General features: G+C 39.3%; 1 protein-coding gene across 1 annotated transcript in view; it reads right to left on the reverse strand.

The window, feature by feature from the left end:
* Positions 1–27,837, reverse strand: part of LOC126260676 (uncharacterized) — a 33,705-nt gene that overhangs the window by 3,327 nt on the left and 2,541 nt on the right. The window contains exons 2-3 of the mRNA XM_049958044.1: positions 7,814–7,982; positions 7,043–7,283 (exon numbers count right to left, since the gene is read on the reverse strand). Coding sequence (XP_049814001.1) covers positions 7,043–7,283; positions 7,814–7,982 — 410 coding nt within the window. The remainder of the gene's footprint in view (positions 1–7,042; positions 7,284–7,813; positions 7,983–27,837) is intronic.

Genomic DNA, 27,837 nt, shown 5'->3' on the forward strand with positions numbered 1-27,837 from the left:
TGAGTCAAAACAAGGCCCCGGGAGTAGACAACATTCCATTAGAACTACTGATGGCCCTGGGAGAGCCAGTCATGACAAAACTCTACCATCTGGTGAGCAAGATGTATGAGACAGGCGAAATACCCACAGACTTCAAGAAGAATATAATAATTCCAATCTCAAAGAAAGCAGGTGTTGACAGATGTGAAAATTACCGAACTATCAGTTTGATAAGTCACAGCTGCAAAATACTAACGCGAATTCTTTACAGACGGATGGAAAAACTGGTAGAAGCGGACCTCGGGGAAGATCAGTTTGGATTCCATAGAAATGTTGGATCACGTGAGGCAATACTAACCTTACGACTTATCTTAGAAGAAAGATTAAGGAAAGGCAAACCTACGTTTCTAGCATTTGTAGACTTAGAGAAAGCTTTTGACAACGTTAACTGGAATACTCTCTTTCAAATTCTGAAGGTGGCAGCGGTAAAATACAAGGAGCGAAAGGCTATTTACAATTTGTACAGAAACCAGATGGCAGTTATAAGAGTTGACGGGCATGAAAGGGAAGCAGTGGTTGGGAAAGGAGTGAGACAGGGTTGTAGCCTCTCCCCGATGTTATTCAATCTGTATATTGAGCAAGCAGTAAAGGAAACAAAAGAAAAATTCGGAGTAGGTATTAAAATTCATGGAGAAGAAATAAAAACTTTGTGGTTCGCCGATGACATTGTAATTCTGTCAGAGACAGCAAAGGACTTGGAAGAGCAGTTGAACGGAATGGACAGTGTCTTGAAAGGAGGATATAAAATGAACATCAACAAAAGCAAAACGAGGATAATGGAATGTAGTCAAATTAAATCGGGTGATACTGAGGGGATTAGATTAGGAAATGAGACACTTAAAGTAGTAAAGGAGTTTTGCTATTTAGAGAGCAAAATAACTGATGATGGTCGAAGTAGAGAGGATATAAAATGTGGACTGGCAATGGCAAGGAAATCGTTTCTGAAGAAGAGAAATTTGTTAACATCGAGTAGATTTAAGTGTCAGGAAGTCGTTTCTGAAAGTATTTGTATGGAGTGTAGCCATGTATGGAAGTGAAACATGGACGATAACCAGTTTGGACAAGAAGAGAATAGAAGCTTTCGAAATGTGGTGCTACAGAAGAATGCTGAAGATAAGGTGGGTAGATCACGTAACTAATGAGGAGGTATTGAATAGGATTGGGGAGAAGAGAAGTTTGTGGCACAACTTGACTAGAAGAAGGGATCGGTTGGTAGGACATGTTTTGAGGCATCAAGGGATCACAAATTTAGCATTGGAGGGCAGCGTGGAGGGTAAAAATCGTAGAGGGAGACCAAGAGATCAATACACTAAGCAGATTCAGAAGGATGTAGGTTGCAGTAGGTACTGGGAGATGAAGAAGCTTGCACAGGATAGAGTAGCATGGAGAGCTGCATCAAACCAGTCTCAGGACTGAAGACCACAACAACAACATGAAAAGTACTTACTTATTACATCCCAAGTTGCAAGAAATTCGGACGCACTATTTCTTCTGTTCTTACGAAACGCAATGAAAGTGCTTCTGACCAATCTTGACTCCCTCGGCCAACTATCGAAACGAATTCTGTAGTTTTCATTGTAGAGAACCTGACAATACCTATTGACTGGAAAGGAGAAGTGGTGACGCGGCAGTGCCAGGAACTAGGTCACATGACGAGGTACAGCGAGGCTACGGTTAAACTAGCGCCCAAGAAGAAGGAGCAAGAAGCTCACAATAAGTATGTGACCGATGATATGGATAAACGTATTATCAGGCAGCAATTTCCACAGCATTACGAACAATAGAAAGAAATACGAACTGCACAACTTTTGTCAAACAGAAATGAGCTTCAAAGCTAGCAAGGAAACATTTACAAGCAATGTTCTGTCTATGGATTTTCGTTTTAGGAGGTGTCAAAATTAACGTTTTGTGTTGTGGGCCTACCGTTGTGGCTGAGCGGTTCTAGGCGCTTCAGTCTGATATCACGCGACCGCAACGGTCACAGGTTTGAATCTTGCCTCGGGCATGGATGTGTGTGATGTCCTTAGGTTAGTTAGGTTTAAGTAGTTCTAAGTTCTAGGGGATTGATGACCTCAGATGTTAAGTCCCATAGTGCTCAGAGCCATTTGAACCATTTTGTTTTGTGCGGACGAGAGGGCATTGTTGCTAAAAGACCATACTTTCTCAGGTTTTCATCAAAATTAAAGCGACCAGTAGTTTACTAAGATGAAACATGGATTCACACGCATTATGCAGTAAATGAATGTGGGCAAAGTGATAGTGTGTGAGTAGTATTGTCATACAAAAGTGCTGGTCAGAGTTTAATTATTGTTCATGCAGGCGGAGACAGGTGTTTCATAGCTCAAAAACCAAAACGTCTGACTATCACTAAGAAACGGATAGCAAAAATTATCAAAAATACGTCGAAACCCAACTTATGCCAGGCTTATTAGCAATGTCTTTATTCCTTGTAATTACTCACAGCGTATTTACCCATTATGAATACTTCTAGCTATTGTAGGTGTTGGACATGTTTGATTGCAGTAATGTTCAACCTTTTTTTCATACCGGTAATGCGGGAAGAATAAAACACTCGGAAACTGCCATTGAAGGGCTTAGCATAATTGCTTCATGCTTAACATGTAACCACAGTATCGAACTTCACATTCGAATTTCCAAATTAAATTTCGTCTTCTGCAAAATTAGTTGTGAGTAAACGCACAGCGCATAACAGACTGGCAGCGCTCGACTCATAAGAATACTGGCATGTACGCCAGACTGCTTCCCCCTCTCTGTTCCTCCGGCGTAAACACGACGGTGCTGCCACAGTGGCAAGGAAGAAATTAGTCCCTAAAAAAAAGGGGGGCGGCAGATTTGCCGCCCCTCGGAAAGTGCCGCCCCGTGCGGCCGAACATTTCGCATGTGCCTTGCACCGGCCCTGATTCAAGGTGACTAGTTGGTGGGCATCATGGAAATACTTCAGAACTGCTGGCACTAGACGATCTGTGATTATGAGCAATGATTCCTATCCTATCGGATCATAGTTCCTCATAAGCAATGTTCCATTTATTAATTGAAATTCTTCTTCACTCTATTCCTCCTCCTTTAAGGCACCTAGGGTTTTCAGCAGTGTTAGATATAATCTCTGTTCAGCAGCAGTGCCATTTAATACAGTATTGAAATAAAATCTCATCCACACTGCTGCGTTCCATCAAAGGATTCGTTGAAAGGCAGTGACATCCTTATGTTTGTGCCTACTTCTGTATATCACAGTTATTTCATACTCCTGAAATTTAAGTGCCCAACTCATCATCTAATGTGACAGATACTTCAGCTTTGTCAGCCAGTATAGATAATAATGTTCCATCACAAATGTGATTTTTTTTGTCAAATAAAAATGGCACGAATAACAGCAAGGCACTCTTTCTTAGCTGCCGAGTACTTCATCTTGGAGTTGGAGAGTACTCTGGAAGCGTAAGTTATTATCTTTTCAGCACATTCCTGAATTGACGCTAGAACTGCTCTTGTCCCATAATCATTAGTGTTGGTGTGAAATTTAGTCTTGTATTCTCATCATACAAGCTCTGACAATAAAGTTCAGCGAATAGTCCTGTAACATCAATATAGATGAACTATGAACTACAGTTACCTTACCATCCTTCGAAATAGTTACCCCCAAAACTATGCACCGCTGAGGTCTGCAATACATGTCTTGCAAGCTTGGCATGAAGTCTTCCTTTATCTCTTTCCTCTCAAAGCGAGTTTGAGTCGAGGGAATAGGAAGAAGTCTGGAGGATTGAGATCCGACGGGTATGGTGGATGTTCAAGTTGCACCACCCCCTTTTTTGCCAGGAACTGTTTGACGATATTGGCTGTGTGTACTGCGGTCGTACCCTGCATAGATGTTACATGAAACTGGTCAAAATTTCAACGTACCACGCAGCGTTCAAAGTCGTTCCCTCAGGTAGAAATGCCTTGTGGATAATGCCTTGACTATCGAAAAAGGTGATGAGCATCGTTTTGATACGTGATTTTTCTGCTCTGCCCTTTTTATGATGAGCTGATGTCGCAGAACACCATTCCATGCTTTGCTATTTCGTTTCAGGGTCGTACCGGAGACACCAGGTTCACCCTCAAGACATTGGGTGGCGCATCCACCGTTTTGACAAAATCCTGTGAAGCCTTTAAAGGTGCCTGCATCTGATCGTCAGTCAAGTGATGTGCCACAAGACAACAACACAGTTTCCTCTTCCCTAACTCCTGGAGAAGGATTTCTTGCATCGATTCACAGTTCATGTGCAGTTCATCCGCTGTCATGAACACAGTCAATCGACAGTCGTTTGTAATTAATGTCCTCTTTTTCTCAATGTTTTCGTCACTGAAGTTGCCAGCCTCCTCAAAAACAGGCAAACCACTCTTAAGCCGCGTACACACTGCCACTGGAAACATGTTTCTGTTGGAAACATTGTTTTCTGCGATGTTTCGCAAATGTTTCTGACTTTGTTTCTGGTCTCTGTTTCCGTCCACATTGGCGGCAAACATTTCTCGTTGTGTGTTCATGCCGTCTGCAGTGCTCCTTGTGTTATTGTGTTTGTATCGTCTGCAGCTGCGTTATGTCTGGTGTCGAAGAAACAATAATGATATGTGGTGCTGCATTATTAATACTAGAAGGTTCACACAAAGAAAATGAAAGGCGCCCTCATCGTTGGTGGAGAAAAACATTCTATAGAAGAACTGGCAGAAATAACCTGCAACGTGAGCTGAGTATGGAAGACGGCTCTGGCTTCCACAACTTCACTCGGATCTCACCTACCGATTTTGAATATCTGGCAAATATGATATCACCATTTGTTTAAAAAAAAGACACGAATTTCAGGAAAACTATTTCAGTCAACCAAAGGCTTGCAGTTACTCTTCGTTTCCTGGCAACAGGAGATTAATTTCAGAGCCTTGCGTATTTATTTCGCATTTCGAAACAAGCAATATCTCAAATAGCACCAGAAGTATGTGGAGCTCTGGTGGAAGTATTGAAGGATTATGTAAAGTTAAGTAAATGAAAAACATCGTTAAATAAGCACATTTTCGAAGTGTTATTATTTCTCAATTACATTACATATCTCATCAAACACAACTTCTTCAATTGCGTTGTCACTGTCTTCATAACTCGTAAATGTAGCAGAGAATTATTACTTGATGATGATGATGGCCCTGCCACATTCATACCCCTTGTCGACTGCTCACTTTCCAAACACGCTACATGCTGTTTCATTAATACATCATTAAGCAAAGCCATTGTTTTTGCTCGTTCTAACTCTGGCAATTTCCGTAAAACTGATGCCACATACTGCCCATATGTACTACATTCATCGTTCTTGTTCTCTTCTTCTTTTTGCAGCACTTTAGTTAATAATTGAGACGCAATCTTGTAGGGTTGCTGCATATCTTTTTTCTCGCCCATCCTTCTAATTTTTCGTGATGGAGGACTGGAAGGTCCAGCCGCATCCTCTTCATCCTCATTTGTGCCCTCTGGCGAATGTACGATACCTGAAATCAAATTTCTTTCTTTCAGATACCTGCGACTGAAAACGACTGGCGTGAAACAGCATGTTTGTTCTCACAGATTCTTCAGTTCCCCCATTGTGTCAGAGCAATTTACGGGAAACATTTCGTGCTACAGTGCCCTGTTGGTGGTGGAAGTGAATATTATAATTATAAAGTTTCATTCAGCATTGTGCTGCTCGCTGTCGTCAATGCCAGCTACAACTTTTTGTACGCAGATATTGACTGCCAAGGCAGAATATCAGATGGTGGTGCATTCAAAAATGCGAGCATAGATTAGTTAATTAACAAAAAGAAACTTAACTTGCCACAAGCTGAATGATTACCAGGTGGCACCAAGGCCCTACCATATGTTTTTGTAGCAGACAATGCTTTTCCCTTATAGGAAAGCATTATGAAACCCTACCCGGGAAATCATGTTAAAGGTTCAAAAGAGAGAGAGTTTTTAATTACAGACTTTCAAGGGCCAGAGTGGTTGTTGAGAACACTTTCGGCATTATGGCTTCAGTTTTTCGTGTGTTTAGAAAACCTATGTTGCTACAACCGGAAAAGGCAAAAACTGTCACACTTACAGCTGTATGTCTCCATAATTTTTTAAGGCGAAATGCTGAGGCAAGGAACCAGTACACCCCACATCGAAGCTTTGATTCCTACGATTTACAAACAGGTGAGATGATTCCAGGCACATGGAGACGAGATGACACTGCATCAGTTTTCTTTCAGCACAGAATATACCAAGGAAAGCTGCTTCCACGAATAAACAAGTTCGAGACGAATTTTCTAATTATTTTTTAAGCCCACAAGGAAGTGTACCGTGGCAAAATAACTATGGGTGAATGTGACTGTGTACTATAAAATACAAATAAAGACAAACAAGCATAATTTTTGTACTTCATTTTCTACAGTATCTGTTGTCTCTTTCGGCTCACGTACATCGTCCAAGAACAGCAGCAACCGATAGCCGAACCAGTTGGAGTCATATGCAGTGTCTGCACCACTACCAGATGGTCTGCTGGAAATAATTTTTCTTTTCTCGCGCCGGTAAGCAACCACGAGCGATCGTATCTTTTACTCTACACTTCCCTTGTCCGTGCCAAAAGCTGCTGCAATTTTCGCAAGTGCATCGTGTTTCTTAACATTTTTTTACATTCCTTGCTCCGGACGTTCCATAAGCAATCTTCCCCCTGGTACACGGCATTTAAATCAACAATTTGTTGCCTTGACCACTCCATTATTTTAGAAGAATAAAGCTAAAACGACACTACAGTAAACACAACACCACTTAACAGTTGACGACACACACTCTCTCTCTTTTGAACCTTTAACATGTTTTCCCGGGTAGGGTTTCATAATGTTTTCCTGTAAGGGAAAAGCATCGTCTGCTACAAAAACAAGCATTCAGCTTGTGGCAAGATAAGTTTCTTTTTGTTAATTAACTCATTTATTCTCGCGTTTCTGAACGCACCACCATCTGATATTCTGCCTTGGCAGCCAATATCTGCGTACAAAGAGTTGTAGCTGGCATCTACGACAGCGAGCAGCACAATGCTGAATGAACCTTTATAATTATAATATTGACTTCCACTACCAACAGGGCACTGTAGCACAATATGTTTCCCGTCAATTGCTCCGACACAACGGGGGAACTGAAGAATCTGTGAGAATAAACATGCTGTTTCACTCCAGTCGTTTTCAGTCGCAGGTATCTGACAGGAAGAAATTTGATTTCAGGTTTTCGTACATTCGCCAGAGGGCACAAATGAGGATGAAGAGGTTGCAGCTGGACGTTCCAGTCCTCCACCACCAAAAATTAGAAGGATGGGCGAGGAAAAAAGACATGCAGTAACCCTAAAATATTGTGTCTCAATTGTTAACCAAAGTGCTGCAAAAACAAGAAGAGAACAAGAACGATGAATGCAGTGCGTATGGGCAGTATGTGGCATCAGTTTTACGGAAATTGCCAGAGTTAGAACGAGCAAAAACAATGGCTTTGCTTAATGATGTATTAATGAAACAGCATGTAGCGTATTTGGAAAGTGAGCAGTCGACAAGGGGTATGAATGTGGCAGGGCCATCATCATCATCATCTAGTAATAATTCCCCTGTTACATTTACGAGTTATGAAGACAGTGACAACGCAATTGAAGAAGTTGTGTTTGATGAGATATGTAATGTAATTGAGAAATAATAACACTTCGAAAATGTGCTTATTTAACGATGTTTTTCATTTACTTACCTTTACATAATCCTCCAGTACTTCCACCAGAGCTCCACATACGTCAGGTACTATTTGAGATATTGCTTGTTTCGAAATGCGAAATAAATACGCAAGGCTCTGAAATGAATCTCCTGTTGCCAGGAAACGAAGAGTAACTGCAAGCCTTTGGTTGACTGAAATAGTTTTCCTGAAATTCGTGTCTTTTTTTTAAACAAATGGTGATATCATATTTGCCAGATATTCAAAATCGGTAGGTGAGATCCGAGTGAAGTTGCGGAAGCCAGAGCCGTCTTCCATACTCAGCTCACGTAATAGGTTATTTCCGCCAGTTCTTCTATAGAATGTTTTTCTCCACCAACGAAGAGGACGCCTTTCATTTTGTTTGTGTAAACCTTCTAGTATTAATAATGCAGCTCCACATATCATTATTGTTTCTTCGACACCAGACATAACGCAGCAGCAGACGATACGAACACAATAACACAAGGGGCACTGCAGACGGCGTGAACACACAACGAGAAATGTTTGCCGCCAGTGTGGACGGAAACAGAGACCAGAAACAAAGTCGGAAACATCGCAGTAAACAATGTTTCCAACGGAAACATGTTTTCAGTGGCAGTGTGTACGCGGCTTTACACACACTTCATGGACAGTGCTTTATCTCCATAAGCACGTACCAGCATTGGATGCGTTTCTTTCGGTGTCTTGCCAAGCTGAAAACAAAACTTTAAATTGATCCTTTGCTCGTTCATTGTCCCGTTCTCAGTTCAGAACCAAAACACTAAAGAAGCACTTCGTCCAACAGGTCTAACACAGGACACACACGATGCTCAACTGATTACTGAACTACGGTGGGGACACGTTGTCAATATTGGCCGCTGCGCAGGTGCAGTTGGCAACACTGCGCCGACGCGGACTCTTCGAGTATTTGCTGCACTAAATAATTATAAAAAGCGTTGTTATTAAGCTATTTTTAAACGTGTACAGGTGTTATAAATATAAGTGCTGTTAAATTAATGGAAGTGTTAGTGAAGTAAAAAATAAGATTAAACAGGGTAAGAAGCGTATTTTTCTTCTCGCGCCTGTAGCACCAATCCTAGGCCTAATTTCACGCACGCGAATCGTAAGTAAGCAGTGAATTAAACTTATAGGTAAACGTTTCCAGTCGGTATAAATATAATATAAGTGTTGTTACATTAGTGGAAGTGTTAGTGAAGTGTTAAAGAAGATTAAACGGGGTAAGAAGTTTATTTTCCTTCTCGCGCCTATAGCACGGATTTTAGGCTTAATTTCAAGCGCGCGTATCGTAAGTAAACAGTGACTTAAACTTATATGCAATCACCAGTTCTTTTATTCAGTACTCTTTCTATATCTGCGTGAACAGTTTCTAGGGTCCTTTGTTTACGTTTTAGTTAGTACTTAAATCTGTTTATACGATTTCTGTTTTTACCATGAGTGAGAAGTGTGTAACATGCTGTAGGATCGTTAGTTCCGGGGTATGGTGTGATGGGTGCTGTAGTTTCTTTCATTGGGGCGAATGTAGTGGCGTGGGAAATGGGTACATAAATGAGGCTCACCAGTGGTATTGTAGGATCTGCAGTAGAGATAGGAAAATACTGGAACATGAAGATAAAATTGCGGCTTTTCAAGCTGACCTAGACAAGGCAAGGGAGGATCTGGACAGGTTAAAGAGGGAGAAGGGTGAACAGAGGTAGGAAGTGGCAACAGGTAATAGGGGGAACAGGCAAAGGAGAGCATCAGACAGCTTTGTCATAAGTCTTGAAAATAGATTAGATTAGATTAGATTAGATTTACTTTCATTCCAATTGATCCGTAGTGAGGAGGTCCTCCAGGATGTGGAACATGTCAGAAAAACAACAATACATGACAAATATTTACAATTAAAACAAATAAGCTAATGTACCATTCCACAGGTCCCAAGTGGAATGATCGTCATTTTTTAATGAACACTAAGAGTAATTTTACAAATACTAATGCACTGAATTTAAAATAAAAAAGTTTTTTATTTCTTTATAAGGTAATATAACTACTGCAATACTTATTTACAATGAACACATTACTGCACTGAAATGGCGCAGAAGTTAGATTATACTAACACACACACACACACACACACACACACACACAAATTTTCAATGAACACATTACTGCACTGAAATTGTGCAGAAGTTATGTTGTACTTATATACAAATCAGTTGGTTTTACTAAGAAATTCATCAATGGAGTAGAAGGAGTTGGCCACCAATAAATCCTTTAGGCTTCTCTTAAACTGAATTTCATTGGTTGTTAAGATTTTTATGGCTGCTGGCAAGTTATTGAAAATGTGTGTTCCTGAATAATGCACACCTTTTTGTACAAGACTAAGTGACTTTAAATCCTTGTGAAGATTATTCTTATTTCTAGTATTGATTCCATGAATTGAGCTGTTGGTTTGAAAAAGTGATATATTTTTAATGACAAATTTCATTAAGGAATAAATATATTGGGAAGCAGTAGTTAGTATCCCTAGTTCCCTAAACAGGCTTCTGCAGGATGTTCTTGAGTTCACACCACATATAACTCTCACTGCACGTTTTTGTGCCCGGAGAACTTTAGCTTGGCTTGATGAATTACCCCAAAAAATAATCCCATATGACATTATGGAATGAAAGTAAGCATAGTATGCCAGCTTTTTCATTTTTATATCCCCTATGTCTGACAAAATTCGCATTGCAAACAGAGATTTGTTAAGACGCTTCAGCAGTTCTGTGGTGTGCTCCTCCCAGTTGAATTTATTATCAAGCTGTAATCCCAAGAATTTAACACTGTCCACTTCTTCTATCTTCTTGTCATCGTATGTTAGACATATACTCTTGGGACACCCCTTACAAGTTCTGAACTGCATGTAGTGTGTTTTTTCAAAGTTTAGTGACAAAGAATTGGCTAGGAACCAGTGATTAATGCCCACAAATATTTTATTGGCTGATCTTTCTAAGACTACATTTGACTTGCTATTTATTGCAATGTTTGTGTCATCGGCAAACAAAACAAACTTGGCATCTGGTAATGTTACTGATGAAAGGTCATTGATATACACAAGAAATAGTAACGGCCCCAAAATGGAACCTTGTGGGACCCCACATGTAATTAGTTCCCAGTTGGATGAGGCCTGATAGCTTGATATATGTCTCTTTCCTAATAACACCCTTTGTTTCCTGCCAGAGATATAAGATTTGAACCATTTTGCAGCATTTCCTGTTATACTATAATATTCTAGTTTACTTAAAAGGATATTGTGATTTACACAGTCAAATGCCTTTGACAGATCACAAAATATACCAGTTGCCTGCAATTTTTTGTCTAATGAATTAAGCACATTTTCACTGTAAGTGTAGATAGCCTTCTCAATATCAGAACCTTTTAGAAATCCAAACTGTGACTTTGACAGTATGTTATTTGAGATAAGATGGTTATAAAGACGACTGTACATTACTTTTTCGAAAATTTTTGAGAATGCTGGCAACAGTGAAATTGGACGGAAATTTGATGCTATTTCTTTATCTCCCTTCTTAAACAGTGGCTTAACTTCAGCATATTTCAGCCATTCAGGAAATATTCCACTAATAAACGACTGGTTACACAGATAGCTTAATATGTTACTTAGCTCAGAATCACATTCTTTAATTAACTTTGTTGATATTTCATCATACCCACTAGATGTTTTTGATTTTAAAGATTTTATGATGGACATTATTTCTGTTGGGGTAGTGAGGGTCAAATTCATATTAAGGAAGTTACTTGAAATGTCTGGTCTAAGGTAATCCATAGCAGCATCTACCGAACCTGACAACCCCATCTTGTCAGTAACAGTTATAAAATGTTTGTTAAAAAGTTCTGCAACACTATACACATCTGTCACCAATGTATCATTTACTCTTAATGCTATTTGTTCCTCTTCATGCCTGGTTCTACCGGTCTCCTCCTTCACTATATCCCATATTGTCTTTATTTTGTTATCTGATATGACTATCTTTTCCTTGTAATATATTTGCTTTGACATCCGTATTACAGTCTTTAATATTTTGCAGTATTTCTTATAATGTGCTATAGCATCAACATTGGAAATGTTTCGGAGATTTGGCCTGTTGCCTCAGTCAGAATCGGATGAGCCTCATGTAGCTGAAGCTGTAGAAAGGGCACAACAAGCTTTCAAGGACTTGAAAAGGTAGGGAAATTTGTAAAAAGGAAGAAAGTTCTGTTGTTAGGTAGTTCCCATGGTAGAGGTGTTGGCCAACTACTGCAGGAAAATCTAGGTCCAGAGTACCAGGTCACAAACTTTTTCAAGCTTAGTGCAGATCTGGGTCAGGTAACAGAGGATGTAAGTTCTTTATGCAGGGATTTCACAAAGGAGGATGCCGTGGTTATAGTGGGTGGTCTAGGAAATAACATTGACAGAGACTCTGAATATTCCATAGAGAGTGACCTGGTGAAGATAGCATCAGCAACAAAGCATACGAGTCTGGGATTTGTGTCTGTGTTAAGACGCCATGATCGGCCTCATTTGAACTCTTCCATAGGGAGGGTGAACTTGGAATTGGAGTGGCTGCTTAGGACGGATATAGGGTCCGATATTGGTTTGATTGCTGTGGATGCTATCAATAGGTGAGACTACACTAGGCATGGCCTTCACCTCAATAGGACAGGGAAGGGAAAACTGTCTGGGTTGATTGCAGAAAACTTAAGGGGGGACACTCTCACAAGTGGTAAAATACCAGTGGTCACAGGTGTCAGAGGGATGCCTTTTTTAGGATACGGAAGGGGGAAAGAAAACGAGTTTTAAGAGAGATTGGCAGACGCACTGTTTGCGAAAACAGATGAACAGGAATCAGATTTTAGCATACAGCCTCCCTTTAAACAATCATCTTCGCCAAAGCAGTTATAATCCCATTAGTATGCAGTATCAGTTATCTTTATTACACCAGAACATTCCGGGACTCAGAAATAAAGTTGATGAACTACTCATTTGTATGAAATGAATTCATCTAACCAAATTGACATAATCTGCCTCTCTGAACAACAAGTGGTCGCTGGTAATAGATATGTTAGACATTTCAGGATTTAAGCTAGCTTCCTACTTCTGCAGAGTAGATATGGATGGAGGAGGAGTTGCTACATTTGTTAAAAACTGCCGTAAATTCAAGAACATTGACATTAATAAATTCTGTTCATAGCAGCATCTAGAAGCATGTGCAACAGAAGTAGAGTTCCATAACAGATCCTATATACTAGTAACTATTTACTGAGCACCTACAGGAAAGTATAATCTATTCATAAATCACTAGAAGCTCTTTTGGGTTATTTGACAGGAAGAAACAAAGAAATTTTGATTGCTGGTGACTTTAATACAGATTTTCTACTGCAATCTTCCAGTAAACATTTACTGCAGTTAGTAATGTTGTCTTTCAATCTAACTCACACTGTAAACTTTCCAACTAGGATCACTAAATCCTCAAGGACAGCCATTGATAACATTTTTATAGACAAATCAAAGGAACAAAATCATATCATAAAACCTGTTATAAATGGACTATCAGATCATGACATGCAGCTCCTTGTTTAGATGTAAATTCTAAGCAGATTGTCAAGACTGCTAAATCTGAGTACAGGAGAGTAGTCAATCAACCAAAAATTGAGTGTTTTAGAAAACTGCTCAAAGATATAAACTGGAAAGATGTTTATAGTGCTCATGACATGAATGAAAAATATAACACATTCATGAACAATGTCAGTACCATGTTTGAAAACTGTTTTCCTGTAAATGTTACTCAAATTAAATAGAAGTCTATAATAAAACCATGGATTACACAAGGAATAAAGATTTCCTGTAAGAGAAAAAGGAAAACGTATCTGTCGACCAAGAATAGCTCCAATGCTGATGATTTAGCTAAATTCAAGGAATACTGTAAAATATTTAAAAAAGTAATTCACACATCTAAACAAATGCACTATGAGAATAAGATAGCAATGTCAGGGAACAAAATAAAAACAATATGGGATATAGTGAAAGAGGAAGACTGGTAGAACCAGAAAGGAACAGGAGCAAATAGCACTAAGGGTAGATGACACATTAGTAACTGATGGGCATAGTGTGGCAAATTTATTTAACAAGTACTTTATATCTGTTACTGATAGAATGGGATTGTCAGGATCAGTAAATAATGCCCTTGAATATCTGAAACTAACGTTTACAAATAGCTTGAGGTACATGAATATATCGCTAACTTCACCAAAAGAAATAACTTCCGTAGTAAAATCTTTAAAAACAAAGCATTCTAGTGGTTACGATGAAATATCAAGAAAGTTAATTAAGGCATGTTCTTGTGAGTTTAGCACAATTCTGAGTTACTTGTGTAACCAGTCAATTATAACTGGACATTTCCTGACTGGCTAAAATATGCAGATGTTAAGGGGAGCCGGAGGTGGTCAAATATAAAAAATTACGATTTTTTTTTATACCGAAAATTAATTGGAACATTCCTCTTTAATGTAAGCTTTGAATTATTGTTCTACTCGCCCTAGAAGTGGAGTTATAACCATTTTCCCCCACGCCTGCAGAGGAAATGGGCGGCCGCTGAATGCATCTAACACCCTCTCGTGACTTCCTGGCGAACTGCTTGAGATTTTCTCGGCCTGTTACGCAAACAGCGCCTTATGTTACGCATACAGCGAGTGTGCAAGGGTTGGCTACATTGTTTTCTGTGATAAATGAAGCGCTAAGAGCGCGGAACATCGTCTCTTTGCTGTTTACCGTTTCGAATTAGTTCAGTGTTGCGCCTGTTGTTGGTAGTATTATACTTCTTGTGTAAAGCGTTGTTCTGGTTACGATGCCACGTTTTAGTAACCATGTATATAAGAAGAGGAAGAACATAGGGAAAAGAAAATTAACACTAATACCAAGTTGCGATACTACAATTACTGAAACAGTGCGTTCTTCTGGTAAGCAAAACATGGCCGGACATAGCCCTGTGACATCTTCTAGCAAGAAGCTGACTGGTGGATGTGACAGATTTCGTGAATATGTTAGTGACAGTGATGATATTAACGAAGTACTGAATATTGTATTATTATCTTCTGTGCTGAAAGAAAGTGTTCTGTGCAAAATGTGTTCAAGTGTAGGAGTGGGACTAGAGATAACAAAGCACTTTGATTTAGCTTGTGAGATGAAGATAATCTGTGCATGTTGCAAGTATCAAGTGACTTTCTACAATTCACATGCCAGTCTCTTTGGTGAAAATGGACGATCTAGAGTGTTTGATGTGAATGTTCGACTTGTGTATGGTCTTCGATCCATTGGAAAAGGGTCTGCTGCTGGTAAACTGTTTTGTTGTATTATGAACTTGCCATCGCCTCCAAGCAAATTTGGGCACTACTGTGAACTGGTAGGATCCTCTGTTGAAGATGTGGCTTTGAAAACCATGAAGGAAGCAGTGGAGGAATCTGTAGAAATGAACGGTGGTTCTAGGGATTTGGTAGTGGCATTAGATGGTTCCTGGCAAAAGAGGGGTCATAAATGCCTGAATGGGGTTGTAACTGCTACTTGTGGTGATAGTGCAAAAGTGATAGATGTTGCAATATTATCAAAACATTGTAGGTGCAAAAATAAAATCAAAGGAGAGCACAGTGGAACCTGTGAGGCAAATTTTAGTGGATCAAGTGGAGCAATGGAAGTGGATGGAGTGAAACAAATTTTGGAACGTTCAGTTCCCAGATACAACGTTAGGTACAAATACTACCTTGTGGATAGTGACTCCAAAGGTTTCAAGGCTATAGAGGAACTGAAACCATATGGAAATGAATTTGTAGTTGAAAAGTTGGAATGCATTGGGCATGTGCAAAAGCGTATGGGTGCACGGCTTCGAAGGCTCAAACAAACTTTGGGTTCAAGTAAGCTCAGTGATGGAAAGACAATAGGAGGGAGAGGCAGGCTTACTGATGAGGTGATTGAATGTCTACAGAGATACTATGGATATGCTATAAGGTAAAATACTAGTAATGTTAGTGACATGCGAAAAGCAGTGTGGGCATTGTTCCGTCATACTGCCTCTTCCAATGAATACCCTCAACACATCCTGTGCCCAAAAGATTCCTGGTGCAAATATAATGCAAAAAAGGACTATGATCACAAACATGGTTTGCCAGCAGCTGTGCTAAATGCAATAAAACCAATTTTTCATGACTTAGCACAGCCAGAATTGTTACACAAATGTCTACATGGAAAGATGCAGAATTCTAATGAGAGCATAAACAGTTTGATTTGGAAAGTGATTCCTACAAGGTTGTTTGTAAGCATAAAAACACTGCACTTTGGCATTTATGATGCAATAGCAACCTTCAACCAAGGGAACAGTGTGAAGTGTGAAGTTCTGAAGGCATTAGGATTTACAGCTGGGGTGAACACTGTACGAGCACTAAGAAATATTGACAGAGAAAGGATAAGAGGAGCAGAAAGAAGAGAAAGGCGTATGAAGTATAATGGAACAACAGGCCAGAAAAGAAGACAGAAGAGGAAGCTTTTGGAGGATGAAGAAGAAGACCCTGACAATCCATCCTATAGTGCAGGAATGTATTGAGAAACTTTGATAGCCATTTCCCATGAATTAGAATTTTTCGAATATAAGGAACATTTTCTCAAAATCCACTCAAGCTAGAGAGATGAAATTTTTATACAGCACTCCTAGTGGTCACACTTACATTGTAACACAGCCATTTGGCAATATGTTCAGTAGTTTCATTCCAGTTTAATTACAAAGCAATTATTTGTAAAAAAATTTGGATCATTAATAAAAAAAACTAATTGGAAGGAAACTAGAAAAGATACTCCAAAATCCCTCTGTCATAACTGCAATACTAAACCACTCTATATGTAAAAAAAAATTCAAATTTTTCTATTTGGTAGTTTATTCATAAATGTTCCTCAAACTTAGTGATTTTAACATGGGCAGCATAGGCATCTCCGGCTCCCCTTAAGCCTCTATTCAAGAAAGGAGATAAAGAAATACCATCAAACTACAGACCGATTTCACTTTTGCCAGCATTCTCAAAAATTTTAGAAAAAGTAATGTACAGGCAGCTTCTCAACCATCTGACCACAAATAACATATTATATTATCAGTTTGGATTTCTGAAGAGTTCTGATATCGAGAAGGCTATTTACACCTACAGTGAAAATGTACTTAATTCATTAAATAACAAGTTACAAGCAGCAGGTACTTTCTGTGATTTGTCAAAGGCATTCGATTGTGTGAACCACAACATCCTTTTAAATAAATTAGAATTCTATGGTGCCATGGGCAGTGCTGCAAAATGGTTCAAGTCATACCTCGCTAACAGGAAACAAAGGGGGTCAGTGCAAGGGACTAGTGAATTGAGCCACCAGTCATCATCAGAATGGGAAGAAATTACGTGTGGTGTCCCACAAGGATCCATCTTAGGGCCATTGCTTTTTCTTGTGTACATTAATGATCTCTCATCAGTTACATTGCCAGAAGCAGAGTTCGTTTTGTTTGCAGATGACACAAGTACTGCAATAAATAGTATGTCAAGTGTAGTTCTAGAAAGATCTGATAATGATATTTCCATGGATATTAATAAATGGTTCAAAGGCAAGTCACTGACATTAAACTTCGAAAAGACTCTCTATATGCAATTCAGAACCTGTAAGAGGTTTCCACCCAGCATATACATAAAATATGAAGAAGAGCAGATAGAAGAGGTTGACAGTCTTAAATTCCTGGAATTACAACTTGATAATAAATTCAGTTGGCAGGAGCACACCACAGAACTGCAGAAACGTCTTAACAAATCCGTATTTGCAATTCGAGTGTTAGCAGACATAGGCGACATAAAAATGAAAAAGCTTGCATACTTTGCCTACTTGCATTCCATAATGTCATATGGTATAATATTTTGGGGTAAGTTTTCAAGTCAAACAAAAGTTTTCAGAGTCCAAAAGCGTGTAATACGTATTATTTGTGGAGTAAATTCACAGATGTCCTGTAGAAACATCTTCAAAGAACTGGGTATACTAATTACTGCCTCTCAGTATATTTACTCCTTAATGAAATTTGTCCTAAGTAATATATCTCTTTTTCCAACAAACAGCTCAGTTCATACATACAATACCAGGAACAAAAATGATCTGCACAAGGACTTAAAAGCACTTATTGTAGTTCAAAAAGGGGTCCACTACTCAGGAACACTCATCTTCAAAAATTTGCCAGCAAACATAAAAAATTTAGTTACAAATAAAGATCAGTTTGAAAGGAGCCTGAAAGACTTACTAGTGGCCAACTCCTTCTACTCCATTGACGAATTTTTTAATAGAAACAAATGATGTATTGTATATATATTCATACTATTAGTATTGTTATTTCAGCTTTTTTATTTAAAAAAATTGACATGTTCCACATCCACGAGGATCTCCTCAGCACTGATCTATGGAACGAAAAAGTATCTAATCTAGCGTTGTGAGTCGCCAGTGTTGCTCGATTTACTGTTCTGACTTCGTTCACCGAACTTTATTGTGAGAGGTTGTATAATGGAGAAGATGTCAGTGCTTATTAAGGACAACGAAATATCTTTCTTGCATCTCCTTCCAGGAAAATATGGCACCTCGCTGCTGTAGTTTTTGAAAAAGGAATGCTTCATGGTACAGAAGTACTTCTTGAGTTTCCAGTAGTACAAGCACATTCTGCGTAAATGTCTCAGATCATGAATGTACCAACAAGCTGGAAAATCTCTGAATTCTCTCATTGTCTCTGGCGTGAGATAGACTCCATCGCCTTTAATTACGTGCCCTATGATTTTATTTCTTGGGAGGACAAATAGCAACTTTTTCAGGTTGAGGTAGAGGCCTGTAATCTGAACACATTTTAAAATGGTTGTCATGTGGCTTAGATCTTCTTCAGACATGTAGCTTAGATCTTCTTCAGATGTATTCGAAAAATGACATCATCCCCATAAAAGAACAAATCTTCCATTCAAGGTGTCCATAAAATACTTGAAGGTGGCTGGAGCATTACGCAGTCCTAATGACTTGACTTTCCATTTATAGCTGTCATTAAGGGAATCTTTTCCCAGTTGATTTATCGGTTGCCTGTTCACTGTCGACAAATACTAGGATCCTTTCGAGTAATATAGGGTGCTATCAGTGTGCAGCAATGGGTAGACCGTTTTTGTGATTTCTTTCAGAAGTCGGTAGTCGATGCAGGAATGTATGTCCCATCCTTCTCAACAAGGACCAAGGTCTCTCTGAAGGTTCAATGATGTCATCTTGCAGCATCTTTTCCACTTCCTCCTAAATTATGCGTTGATCAACCAGAAATACCCTATACAAGTACAGGCTACTTGATGGATTAACCCCAGTATTGATATAGTGATTTGCCACAGACTGCTTGGTCGAACTTTTCTCAACTCTGTATTTTAAATCATCCGAAAATTGGCACAGAATGGCTAACACTCACTGATATTGTTCCTCAGTTGGGCCAGTTCCTATTGTCAGTTCAATAGTATTTTCATCCACTATGTTGTCTGCAATGTTAGTAGAGTACAGTTCTTCATCAGTGACACTCAGCTGTCTGCCCTGGACTGGTTTGGCTGTTCCCTTTAGGGATGAGGGATGAGTTGTGGATGTGCATGGGAATTACTGGTCCAAAGTTCTCACTGAACACCTACAGTGCTTACAGTTGTCACTGGTATAATGACTTCTTTCTTGCCGGCCGCGGTGGTCTCGCGGTTCTAGGCGCGCAGTCCGGAACCGCGCGACTGCTACGGTCGCAGGTTCGAATCCTGCCTCGGGCATGGATGTGTGTGATGTCCTTAGGTTAGTTAGGTTTAAGTAGTTCTAAGTTCTAGGGGACTGATGACCACAGCTGTTAAGTCCCATAGTGCTCAGAGCCATTTGAACCATTTGCACTTCTTTCTTATTTTGTGAACCTGAGAACCTCTTTACAACTGGCAAAAGCTTCACAGTTTAGCTGAGAGTCTAGAATGACAACTGGAACTCATCTAATTGATGCTGGAGGATAACAGTATCGGCAATGGGAAATGACTGTGAAAAGCAATCTTTATTTTGTGTGCTTGTTGGAATAGCTTTGTCAATCTGGAGCTCTGATTTTCCAAAGACTGTGACTGCTTGTGATGCCTACAAGAAGTGCCATCCGAGAATAACTTTATGACTGCAGTCTGCTAAAACAACAAACGAAGGGCTGCATTCAGTCATTTATTGTTATTCTTCCTATAAACCTTCCTGTGTGCTGAACGTATTTCCCACTTGTGAACTTCAGCATAATTTTTTTCCTATCTTGGAAAATAGTCTTCTTTAGCTGGTGATGATAATCATTTGACATTACAGTAAAAGAAGTCCCTGAGGCAACTACTGCCTTGACTAGTCGGCTGTTGAAGAGATTTCCTGTCATATCGGTAACTGTCATCCATAGAGGATTTTCACCTGTTTCACCCCACCTTCATAGATGGTCACCTCCCTTAGTTATCCTCAATTTGGCAGATAGGAGGGTGTCTGGTACCACTTTGCGGCGATGAGCAAAGGCTGTGGCATCTTGGGAAGGAATCTTGTCTAGAGTATGGCAAAGGACTTTGTCCCAAGGGTCAACTATGAGTGTCTGATAAGTCTGGTGAAAGAAGCAAGATAAAATGTTTGTTTTGTAAACAATTCACCTTACTTCCCATCAGTCTCCTTTGAGGGTTATACGCTTCGTCTAGTGATCCTCCAGCTTTTTTTATCCCATCAGAAAAATATTCCACCAAACTTTCATTTGTGAAAATTTCTTCACGGCAAGCCAGTGTTTCACGTTAGGGAACAGGAAAAAGTCACTTTGGGCTATGTCTGATGAATGCGGTGGATGAGTAACCAATTCAGTGCCAAATTCATGCACTTCCATCATTTTTATCGCTAATGTGTGGGATGTTGCATTAACATGGTGAAAGAGCACGTTTTTGTGTGCCAACCTTAGTCTTTTTCTGGCCAATAGAAGTTTCAAACAATCCAACAATGAAGCACGAAAGGGTTCTGCCTTTTTCCAAGTAATCTATGAGGATTATTTCTCAGAAATCCCAAAAAAAACTGTGGTCAACATCTTACCAACTGATAAAATGATCTTTGCCTTTGTTGGTTCGCTTTCACCAGACTTTGTCCAATGTTTTTACTGCCATTTTTAATCTGTTGGGTAGCGATAGATCCACGTTTCATCACCAGTCACAAATTAGTGCAAAAGGTCTTAAAATCGCCAGACATTGTGTTGAAATGTTGTGCTGGATGCACTTTTGGTTGACTGTGAGCAATCACAGCACTCACATCACACACGGCTTCTTTGTAACAAATTATCCATGCAGGATATTACACACTCGCTCAGTCATGCAGCAGTCTTGCATCACTGTAACACATATTTTTCAGTGTTTTCCTTTTTGGTGACCTGAATTAGATGACCACATTGCATTTTGGCTTCAGTGCTTATCTGATCACGTTTAAATTCATTAATCCAAAAATAAATGCTCTTCAATGATGGTGTAGCATCCACGTGAACTTCATACAAGTCTTCAGCTGCTGACGGGAGTTGATATATATCAACGGGGACAGGTAAAAATGTGTGCCCCAATTGGGACTCGAAACCGGGACATCCTGCTTACATGGCAGACGCTTTATCCATCTGAGCCACTGAGGGCACAGAGGATAGTGTGGCTGCAGGGACTATCTCGTGCATGTCTTCTGTGAGACCCACATTCTCACCTTATATGTCCACCTACTACATTCGTAGTGTCCCTACCCAACACACTCATTACTCGTGGAAGATATTCTTACCAAGTCCCGTAAGAGTTTGGGTAATATGTGTGCATCTGCACAGAAGGGGGAGGTCATGGCCGGTATTGCCTGAACTATATACTTATATGGATATGATGTCTGTTCTTTCAGACATGTCTGAATGTTTGTATATATATCATACAACTCTGTTTTGATTTGTGTGGAAGTCTAATCCTTCAAAAGAAAATGTTAGAATGGCATGAAACTTGGTTTCCTCTGTTTTCAATCACAGTCTACACACTGACAAATACCAGTGGCTGTCAACAATTAACCGTGTGCTGTATGTAGTTGAAATTTTTTATGTGATCCCTGAAATAATCAAGCTTACCATCCATGAAGACGCAACAAAATGTTCCATTCTTTCATAGAAAGTCACCACACTTATCAAACTACCCTCATACAATCGTCTGCAATCTACTGGAATGAATAGAACTCTTGTAATTGTTGATATCCTGAGGTGTAATAGTTGTATTCTTTCCCTGCAGTAGTGTACGCATCTGGGGTGTCACAGTGGAAACATACTGATGTGTTGTCCTTTGTTCTTTAAATGTCTCTCCATGTCTCTGCACTTGGTGGAGGTGCTGGTTGTACCTTTGTTGCTTGGTTGTCCTTTGATGGTTATAGTCGAGTCCATTCTTCCCAATTCATTGGATGGTAGTGGAGATTGGTACTAAAGACTGAGACACCTTTTCTCCAACATTCTCTGTTACCTCCAGACGTATGGGGTAGACATTGATGACTGTTGCCTCTTGTGTACTCGCTCCGACATTACTGGTTGATATAAATCAGTGTAACTCTTCCCACTGTCAGGCATATGAGAGAGGCAACGTCATGGTAGTGGTCTTCCACAACTGCCATAGGGTCACATTTGGTCATACCTCTTTCATCCAATTCTTTATTGTTGCATTTTCACGATGCACTGGCCAGCTGATGAATTCCTGTCATATTGTGACATCATTTAACACATGGGACCAATGACCTCGCTGTTTGGTCTCTTCCCCCAAATCACCCCCCCCCCCCAAACATATCTGCTGTGATTTCTTTCATTTAATGTTAGATTTTATAGGCTTTTGTCGTTTTGACATTGACAATGCAGCCCAGGGTCGCCCTGGTCTGCAATTGTTCTACTTCTAAGTGGACTTGCTGCCAAATGTCACCAAATGTTTTCTTCATTTTGGCCTGGAATTTACCCCATTTATTGAGCTTCTCTTCACTGTTCTCAATCCACTGCTGAGCTTTGCCATCCAACTAAAAGTATACATTTGCCAAACACATCATGTCATCCCACTCGTATTTTGCGACTAGATTGAATTGTTTCCGCCATTTCATAAATTCCTGACGACCATCTCCAGAACACTGATCCATGTCTGTTAGGCTACTGACTTACTGCTGCTTTGGAATTAATTGGGTATGATGTTTTGTTTGTATTCCAATCCCTGTCTGTCTATGTGACAGCTTTCACATTGCATAATTAGAGTCTGTAGATGTTTTTAACTACCTGGTATCGCCACCAAATGTCACATCGTAACCATAAGCAAGTCCAAATCCAAAAGTAGCTTAGTTACTGGTGAAATATAACATTTAGCACTGAAAGCACATTTACTATGGATACCAATGTACGAACAGCAACCGCCTCCGGAGTGGAGAGTGCTGCCGCTTGTACATACATTGAATATTCCAGAATATGCAAACATTACAAACATACAAAATTTTGAGAACCTTCTAGAAATGATCAGTACTATATTACAAATATTCGCTTGCAATCAGATTTGAAAGTCTGATGGATGGTATAGCAAAAAGCAATTTATCAATATTATTAGCTACCGGTAATGGGATGTGGATTTGGTTGTCTGAACTGGACATTAGGATATACTGAGATTGATGCCCGTAATGCTCACTGAGAATAGTAACAGCGCTACGGTCGCGGGTTTGGTTAGTTAGGTTTAAGTAGTTCTAAGTTCTAGGGGACTGATGACCTCAGATGTTAAGTCCCATAGTGGTCAGAGCCCAATAGTTATGGCTCTCCTCCCAGCTCTTAGCACAGTGTCTTTTTACAATCGCAATCAGTATTCACATAAATATTAGTATTTACTAGTAGTTAATAAGCAGGAGAATACCAATCTGATTTGTTTTAATAATACCCGTTTTGCTAATTGTATAAGATCTTATTTGAAGTGTATGAGACAAGAATAAATAAGGAAGGGGAAAAGTCGTATTTTACGGCAAATTTCGATGTTACTGTCGGGCAAAATTGATGTTACTTTTGGACAGATTCGGTTTATTTTGTGGTAAATTTGGTGTTTCTTGCAAAATTAGATGTCTTCTTTTGCTACTTTCTTTGTTTTTGCCAGATTCTGCGTTTTTTTACCAAATTCCGAGATTTTTTCGATTTCGATATTGTTTTATGCTGCATTAGTTGTTCTTGTTAAATTCGTTTTATTTCTTTGCCGAATTCACTGTTTTTTTGCCAAATTCGTGTTTTTTGCCATATTCAATGTCGGTTTTTTAAATTCGATGTTATTTTTTTCATTAGCTGCTGTTTTTACAAAATTTGGTGAGTTATGTCAAATTCCGTTTTTTTTTTTTTTTTAACCCAGTGTAGTTTTGCCCGACTCGGTATTGATTTCACCAAATTAGTGGTTGTTTTTGGTCGAATTCGGCGATTTTTTGCCAAATTTTATGTCGATTTTTTGGCAAATGCAACGTAATGTTTTTATATTTTTTCTAAATTCGGTGTCGTTTTCGTCGTCTTATCGAAGTTCGTTACGCGATAGTTGAGTTTTCATTTTAATATTACTCACGAACTTCGGCCTTGGAAAGATCGGAAGTCAAAGTCCAGCTTTACATTCAACAGCTATCAGTTACTAATATTAGAAGATTGTCTCCCACAGATTTATAAAATTTTTGTACAGCAGAATTACAAGTCTTAGTAAAATCTCGTAAGGAAGATGATTTCGCGATATTTCACTAGAAGTCGCTAATTTCGCGATATCGTTTTCGCGAAATATTTCTTGTCCGTAAGAATAGAGCATAATTCTAAATTCTCTATTTGTAGGTACTATGTGGCTTTTTCCATGGATTACCAACACAATTTTCTGTTGTTCAATAAAATTTGTGCGTTCCTGTTCATGGGTTGCATATGGTGACAATGAACTTTTCATTTGGAGAAAGACGACAGTGGCCAATAAAGAAATACTTAGCATGTTGTCTTTATAATGAAAAATGCTGGCAAAAATAATTTTAGAAGGGTGGAAACAAATTGGTTTTAGAATAACTACAGTAGTAATATCAAGAAATTAAATTGGGTCAGTATGTACATATTAGAACCAATGGCGGCTCGTGAGTGTACATTTTGGGTGTTCACAAATTTTTAGATTCAGTTAAATCTGAGAGTGTGAAATTAATAGCATCTGCAGTATAATAATTACGCTTATCAGCAAGTTCATACAACTACAGCCACTGCCAATAAAAACAACAGTAATAGTAATAAAATTTGTAATTTATTTGACAAAAGAAATAATGTTTTGTGGAATTTTGTTTTGTACATAATTCAGTACAGATTAGGGCAATAACGACGTAATGTATAAGCTTTTGCAACTCTCCATTTTGCATTTTCTTGTAAGTGGATATTTTTGTACTTTTCCATTCTTTTGGACAAACGTACAAGATCCGTAACAGCTGTATCAGTTCAAGAATAAATCAGATATTCCTACGCTGCACCCACACAGCAACTTGTGCTAACTGTACACTTCCTTGTTTACTGTTCGCTTGTAGTCACGCTTATTTTATTTTGTCACACGCACAGTACAAGGATCTTTTCTTTTGCGGCTAAATTTTCCTGGTAATTTACTTTTCTGTTCCCAGAATGAGATTTTCACTCCGTAGTGGAGTGTGCACTGATATGAAGCTTGCTGGCAGATTAAAGCTGTGTGTTGGGCCGAGACTCGAACCGGGGACCTTTGCCTTTCGTGGGGGAAGTGCTCTACCAGCTGAGTTCCCCAAGCGCTACTCATAACCCGTTCTCATAACTTTACTTTTCTGTTAGTATTTAAAATAGATTCAATACAGTTCATGTGTTCACTGCACACGAAAGCAGATTCCCATATAGTAAACAACCAACCTCAAAGTGCCGTTTGTGGAAATGATTAAACTCAAACAGTAATTTCTACCAACATGGTCACTTGACTAGATTACAAATGAGGCGCCGAGATCCATAAGGGTCTAAAGCTTCCAGCCATCGATCCCACATTTCAGTGAATATCAGAGAAACCAGTGACAGCTTTTTGTGAATTTTCATACATATGATGTGGGCCTACAGCACAGATAAACCTGACTTGCTGTAAAATCAACATATTTCAGAATCAGGAATAAATGCTACATTCTCACAATAGACAATGATGTGCTTTAGGCCCTTATGATTCTTAGCACCTCAAATGGATTACTGTATGATAAAATTCATAACTTAGTATACGGTACTATAACTTATTCAGAAACACACAAAATAGGTTGCTGTCAATACAACTTTAACATATTCTGACGTCTGATCTAATTTTATGATTTAGCATATCTCAGTAGTATACTATCATCTAGCAGTGTTTATTCCGAGCGAACATAGATAAAAGTCTGCTGCACTGGGCTATCATCTGTTGGTAGTGACGTAAACTTCTAGTTGAGTGGCAAGGGCTAGGTGTGCATATCGTGAACCGTGCACGTCGTTTATCAAATCCGTATGTATTTGGCCTATAAAGCAATTATGTCACATGAGTTGCTCATGCGCAGAAGCTCCTTAAAACGGGCAGAACTGAAGGTGTGCTCGCAACCCTGTTGCCAAGTTTCACAGTCTGGAAGAACAGTAGCATGGTAGATTTAAATGCCATTTCTTTCAGGTTATGGCATATATGTTACGTTTAACAACATTCGAAGAAAAATAACCAATAAATCCGCAACATGTCGAAAGTTAGGGTGTTCACGTGCACTTACACAGGAGCCGCCACTGATTATAACATTGCAGTGAAACAAACTATGCGCTCATGCTAATATAGTTGAGATATTAATGAAATGTTATTTAGAACATCATTAGGAATTACTCCCCTTTTGTTTAATCTTTAACAATGAGTTCTTCCAATACTGCTGAATGTAAAAATTAAAAGCATATGATATCAGAATTAATCAGTTCGTAAATTATTTTATGCAGTAAGAATAAGGTAGAATTCTGTGACTGTTCTTGCAACTTTCATTTTTGCAGAGGTTTGAATGGGGTACTCAGTTAGATGCATAAGATTTATTCCAGATACAACCATGCTATTTCCTCCTACATTTTAACACTATAGCTTTGAACTGCAGTAACAGTATTCACTGCAAACAGAGAGGGACTATGTTGATGTTACCTGTTATACACACATCAAAAAAAAATTTTGCATCACCTCGATTCCGAGAATTGTGGAACCTGTACCGAAAATTGGAATACAGATCAACATAAACATCATTTCCGCCCTTTTTACTGATCATGAAAACCACACATTGCATGTTGGACCACCATACAGTGAGACCATGACAGGTGCTGGTACAGACCGGAACCTCTAATACCCAGTAGCATGTCATCTTGCACTGATGCATGCCTGTATTCGTCGAGCCATACTATCCACAAGTTCATCAAGGCACTGTTGGTCAACGGCGATTCATCATAGATCCCTCAGAGTGGGTAGTGGGTCATGTCGTCCATAAACAGCCCTTTTCAATCTACCCAGGCATGTTCAATACAGTTCATGTCGGGAGAACATGCTGGCCACTCTAGTCGAGCGATGTCGGTATCCTGAAGGAAATCATTCACAAGATGTGCACGATGGGGGATCAAATTGTCATCCATCAAGATGATTGCCTCACCAATATGTTGTCGATATGGTTGCACTATCAGTCGGAGCATGGAATTCACGTATTGTACAGCCGTTACGGTGCCTTCCATGACCACCAGCAGCGTACATTGGCCCCACATAATGCCACCCCCAAAACAGCAAAACTCCACCTTGCTGCACTTGCTGGGCAGTGTGTCTAAGGTATTCAGCCTGACTGGGTTGCCTCCAAACACATCTCCGACGATTGTCTGGTTGAAGGCATATGCGACACTCATCGTTGAAGAGAACGTGATGCCAATCCTGAGCATCCATTC

This window comes from Schistocerca nitens, chromosome 1 (assembly GCF_023898315.1).
Source record: "Schistocerca nitens isolate TAMUIC-IGC-003100 chromosome 1, iqSchNite1.1, whole genome shotgun sequence".
NCBI classification, from domain to species: Eukaryota; Metazoa; Arthropoda; class Insecta; order Orthoptera; family Acrididae; genus Schistocerca; species Schistocerca nitens.